General features: G+C 60.0%; 1 protein-coding gene across 1 annotated transcript in view; it reads right to left on the bottom strand.

The window, feature by feature from the left end:
• Positions 1–5,299, bottom strand: part of CARMIL2 (capping protein regulator and myosin 1 linker 2) — a 17,249-nt gene that overhangs the window by 4,015 nt on the left and 7,935 nt on the right. The window contains exons 15-29 of the mRNA XM_040633462.1: positions 4,583–4,659; positions 4,377–4,481; positions 4,112–4,181; positions 3,888–3,969; positions 3,691–3,787; positions 3,542–3,599; positions 3,220–3,392; positions 2,880–3,042; positions 2,693–2,794; positions 1,533–1,661; positions 1,329–1,442; positions 1,023–1,183; positions 855–942; positions 504–656; positions 332–398 (exon numbers count right to left, since the gene is read on the bottom strand). Of these exons, the coding sequence (XP_040489396.1) occupies positions 332–398; positions 504–656; positions 855–942; positions 1,023–1,183; positions 1,329–1,442; positions 1,533–1,661; positions 2,693–2,794; positions 2,880–3,042; positions 3,220–3,392; positions 3,542–3,599; positions 3,691–3,787; positions 3,888–3,969; positions 4,112–4,181; positions 4,377–4,481; positions 4,583–4,659 (1,639 nt within the window). The remainder of the gene's footprint in view (positions 1–331; positions 399–503; positions 657–854; positions 943–1,022; positions 1,184–1,328; positions 1,443–1,532; positions 1,662–2,692; positions 2,795–2,879; positions 3,043–3,219; positions 3,393–3,541; positions 3,600–3,690; positions 3,788–3,887; positions 3,970–4,111; positions 4,182–4,376; positions 4,482–4,582; positions 4,660–5,299) is intronic.

The raw sequence follows: 5,299 nt of genomic DNA, 5'->3' as shown, positions 1-5,299 counted from the left end.
CCCCCCCCCCGCCGCCGCTGTCCGTGGTGCTGAGCGCGGCCCCGAGCGGCGCGGCTCTGCGCTGCCACCAAGCATGCGCATCCTGGGGGTAGGAAAAGGGGCGGGGGAGGCAAATGGAGACAGTGTCCGGATCCTGGTCTGCTCAAGTCTTGCTTCATGCAGACCATAGCAGACCCCAACCTGCAAATTGCACAGAGGGCCTGAGCTGGCTCACTCAAGGGTCAGGGAGTTCCTAGGACAAGACTGAATGAATGTGTACAGGTCCCTGGATCTAATGGAGAACTTTCAGCCCAACCTAGTTAACTCCCTTTGTCCCCAGACCCTGACTTACTGTGAGTGGAGGGAACCAGGTAAAGACTTTGGCTGGATTCAGGCCATTTCTGTGGAGGACTGTCATCCTAGTGGGGAGGGCAGAAACTCAGCCTGGGACACAAGGAATCTGTGTCCCAGCCTTCTACACTTCATAACAAGATGGGAAGATCTAGAGTTCTGGGACCATGTACCTTCTCCTCTTTGTCCTCCTCCTCTTCCTTCACCTCCTCAGGGAAGAAAAGACCTTCCAATTCCCCAGGTCCAAGGGGGCTGGGCTCACCTCCATCCAGTGCTGGTATGGCAAGAGGCATTGCCACTGTTGCCTGCTGAGCCAGACTCTCCACCTGCAACACCAGGCACCCCGAAGAGGGGCAACTGGGCCTCAGCCATAGTCCCTTCAGTCCTAAAGGGACCCTGAAATACCCCTGGGCCACATGATCCCAAAAGACATTATAGAACCCCTGTAAGGCAATGGCCAGGTCACTGTTTGTGTGTGCGTGTGCGCACACGCACATGCATGCATGTGCACAATTCTCCCTCACCAGCCGATCCCGGGCTGCATTCAGCCCCTCTAGAGCCTGAGCCACAATGCTCTCTGCCAAGGTCCCTGTGACTGACAGCCGCATATCCCTGAGAGCAAGAGAGAGCAAGGGTTAATGCGCTATCTCTGCCCAGTCCTGTCCAGTCCAGCCCAGGCGCATCCAGTGTACCTGAGCCTAGTGAAGGCATCTTGCAGCAGGTGCTCTGGGAGCAGCTCTGGGAGGCCCCTTGAGCCCACCAGGACCCCCTCTAGCTGCTCCCTCCACCTGGGTCCCTGTAGCATCTGTGGGCAGAGGCTCCTTGTTGTGTCCAGTGTCGCCTGAGTGAAGTCCTGGGCAAAGATCAGAGCATGGAGAGTGTGGCCTGAGGCTCCAACCCCCACAGAACACTGACACAAGGGATATCACAGTCGAACCTATGAGATAGGGATCAAGCCTATATATGGGTATGTGGCTGGGGCAAGGGTACCATCCTACCTGAATATCCTTGCGGCAGACCTCGCCCACCTGTCTTAGGAGGCCCTCTAGCTTCTGCCGCAGCTGCCACTGATGACTTGGGGAGCTCCCTGCCTCATAGAGAATTGGGAGAATCTGGAGGCCAAGGAAAAGAAGGAGTTGCAAGTTGACACCTGATTAAGAGGGGAAGGGTCCTTGCAGCAGTGGTGGGGAAAGGGTGCTCACACTGAGAGAGAAGTTGGCATTTTGGATGGCATCCTCCGCCTGGTGCACAGCAGCTTCACCCTGAGGCCCAGCCCCACAGCCCAGTAGCTCCACATGCTCCTGCACTGACTGACACAGTTCATTCACTTCCTGGGGGGGGGGGGGGGGGGGGGGAGGCGCGCATCAAGAATCGGTGCCATCCTAGCTCCCTCCAGCCTCCCGGACTCTGACTGCTTCCTTCCCAGGGTCTCCAACATGGTGAGTGAGGTTCTGAAGCCAGTACTATCAGGCCAGCCACTCAGGAACCCTATCTCTTCGAGGGGGGCAAGCAGTGTCCCCTTTGGATCATTTTAGGAACTTTATATATACTTCCTAAGTGTCCAGTCTTTTCTATGTTTTAGAAACTCAGTCTGCTCACTAGCCACATAGAAGACAGACTGAGGTGGGCAGAAATGGGACTGAGGAGCCACAGACAAAGGCCCAGGGAAGCAAGAGATATTTGGGGTGGAAGTGAGCAGTGTGTTTGAGAATTAGCAGAGATAGGACCAAGGAGCTCTGTGGGGGCTATAATGTGGCCAGGAGAGACCTGGACCAAACCTCTGTCCACAACACTTGGTGAGTGTGAGCACTAATGAGAATGGGTTCTAGGGTAGAGAGAGGAGTTTGTGGGAAGTGATGAGGTCACTTGAAGGTGTATAGAATGTGAAGCCCCCACAGGATGTCTGGGTCAAGATGCCTTGGCTTTAAAGCCTGAGAAAGAAATGGGATTTAGGAATGGATAGGTGGGAACATCTCACAAAACCAAGGTAGTGGAGGGAGATGAAGCCAGAAAAAGGGTTGCTGGGATTGGCCCGAGCAGAGGTCGGTGGAGAAGAGAGCCCTGCGAAAGGGAAGTCACAGATGGGGCTACAATCAGCTGGGGGTGAGGGGAGAATTAAGGGAGGATTTTTAAAATACCTCCCATCTCGAACAGGTGAGTCTATTTAAATGCTTTTAAAATGCATCCAGGGGTGTTATTTGGGGGAGCTACCAAAAAGAGGGACTTGTCCTGGAGAGCATAATTCAGGCACCCTAGCCCCAAGAAAGTCAGATGCTCAAACTCATGGAGGATTCCAGGCACCACAGCTCTTCCCACCCCCTATCTTCTGTACCTACTCAAGGTTGAGGGAGGGGACACTAACCTGCTCCGAGGGGTCTGAGACCAGACCAGGTGGCTGTGGACGGGAGGTGCGGTCAGAAGAGGCATGGTCCGCACGGTTATTCCTCAAAAGACAGGCTTGGATCTGGGCATAAGGGATATTGAGAAGCGGTAGGAGGGAGGCGGGGCCACGGCGCAGGGGAGGGGAGGGGAGGAGAGAGGAACCCAACCTGATGCACTGCACGTGCGGTCAGTTCCGGGCGGCTGCGATGTGCCTGGGCCACGTCGTTCAGTGGCAGAGGCATGGCCCTTAGGCTGCGGTTCTGCTCCAGGGCCTCTGCCACGTCCAGCAGGCCCAGAGCAGATGTGTGGTTCCGGTCCCAGACCACAGACCTGGGCCAGGCCTGGCTTCAGTCAGGGTGGAGCTCCACAAGGCTCCACCCAACCCCGCTGGCCTTGTCCATTCATCTCGCGTCCCAGTCCCCAGCATTTGCCCCTCCACATTCAGCCCCGCCCCTTAGCCCAGGAAGCCCCCCCCGCCACGCCCTCCTCCCCTCTGACCCCGCCCACCGGAGCCTTGTGTTGACACGAAGTGCTTTAGCCAGCATTTTGGCGCCGGTGTCTCCCATGGCGTTGCCGCTGATATCCAGCGCCGTCAGGTTAGGATTGGTGCCCAGGGCCCGGAGCAGGACGCTGGAGGCCAGCTTCAGACGCGACTCAGCCACGGACAGAGACTGCAAGGGCTGGAGTTTTTTAAAAAACAAAACAAAACAAAAACCATTTGGGTTTGGAATCAGCGGTCAGCAAGGAGGGCAGGTTGCAGGGTCTGAGGGAGCAGGAGTCACAGGGGTCGGTCCATTGCTGAGGTTCCCGCATGGTCCCAAGAACTCACACAGTCGTCATCCTGCATGAGCTGGACAATCCGGTGCAGGACGTCGTCCAGGGTCTCCCTGTGAGGTAGGGGCCACGGTTTGGAAGGACCTGGGCAGGGTGATGGGGTGCTGTCTGGGAGGTCCGGGAGCGAGTGGGATGGGGGCTCACTTGCACCGGACGTTGAAGTTCCTTCCAAGTGCCACATGTCGTAGGGACCGACTCCTCCCGATGGCCAGCACCAGCGTCACCATGTCTGAGCCGAAGCCTAAGGGTGGCTCGGGTCAAGCATCAGGAGAGGCTGAGGGGGTGGGGATGGGGTGGGAACTGGGTGGGCAGTGGGAGGGTGGGTTTCGGGAAGGCCTCACCATTATCCGCCAGATCCAGGGAGCTCACTGCGCCAGCGTCACACACTAAGTCCTGTATCACCTGAGCGCCCGCTGAGCGCAGCTGAAGGTGGAAGGTGGGGCACGTTCAGAGCAACGAGCCACAGGTGCGGAGGCTCAGGCGCCCGAGGGCCCGCGCTCCCGCCTCGCAGCCCCACGCCGCGTATGGGCCCACTGCCTGCTCACGTCTCGGGCCGGGCGCTCACCTCGCAAGCGCTGAGGTCCAGGTGCAGGTCGCCCGTGTGCGTGTTGAGTGCGAGGCCTTCCAAAAGGGCCCTGGGAGGGGTTGTCACAGGGGGTGGTGGGAGCTGGGAAAGGGGGCCCCAGGGCGCGAACGAATACCAAGAAGGAAGGGCCAGGATGCCGGGAGGTCGTGGGGGCGATAGGAGCAGGGTGAGGCTCTGGGGGCCATGCCTGGGTGGTGGCCGCACGCGTAGCCGTGGGGGCGTAGCCGTGGGCAGAGACACTGACCTGAGCGCGTCGGGCGGCAGCTTGCAGCCCGCCAGGCCCAGGTGCCGAAGCGTCCCCGCCCGGCTGAGGAAGAGTTGCAGCGCGGCCGGCGCAGCGCGGGACTTCCTGGGGTGGGCGAGCGGGAGGAGTGGGCTTCCGGGCGCGGGGAGGCGGCTCCCGGCAGGCGGCTCCCGGCAGGCTCCCCCCGCCCGGACCCGCCCCCTTACGTGCGGGAGAAGACGTTCCTCGAGGCGTCCAGGTGGCTGAGACTGGTGCAGCAGCCGCGCGCCAGCGCTGCGAAGAGCTGCGGGAGGAAGGTGTGGGCTACGCCGACCGAGGACCGAGCCCCGCCCCCGGTCTATCCTCAGGCCTTGGGCCCGGCCACCTGCCCTACAGATGATCCCCCCGCGGACCACCCTCTCACAGTGTCCAAGGCGGTGTCGGTGCCCGCGAGATTCAGGAACGTCAGAACATTAGGACGGCTCAGGAAACTATAGAGGCCCTGATGGGAGGATGAGGATGGGAGGCAGTCAGGGATCACCTCGCCAAGAGCTCCCTGACATCCCACTGCCCCCAGTCATTGCCTCTAAAGACAACCACTCACCCCATTGTCCTCCGAGGCCCCCAGCGCCCCAGGGTTCCCGGAAAGGTCCAAGTGGGTCAGGACAGTGTCAAAGGCCACATTGGAAGCCAGTGCCCGGCCCAGAGACCTCATTCCTGGTGGCAGAGGAGGGAGTGGCTCAGCAATCAGGCAGATCCACCCCCACCCTGCCCCCTGCCTACCCCACTTACCTCGAGGTGTCAACCCTGTCTGCGCTAGGCTGAGTCTCCTTAGGGCTCCTGGACGATGCTCTAGGTGTCTGCTGAGAGCAGTCATGCCTACGGAAGGGCGCAGCTGTGTGCCTCTCACCTCCTCCAGCACCAGCCCCCTGCGGTTCCCTAGG

The sequence above is a fragment of the Ursus maritimus genome, unplaced genomic scaffold, assembly GCF_017311325.1.
Source record: "Ursus maritimus isolate PB19 unplaced genomic scaffold, ASM1731132v1 scaffold_19, whole genome shotgun sequence".
Lineage (NCBI taxonomy): Eukaryota > Metazoa > Chordata > Mammalia > Carnivora > Ursidae > Ursus > Ursus maritimus.
This window is presented reverse-complemented; position numbering and strand designations above follow the sequence as displayed.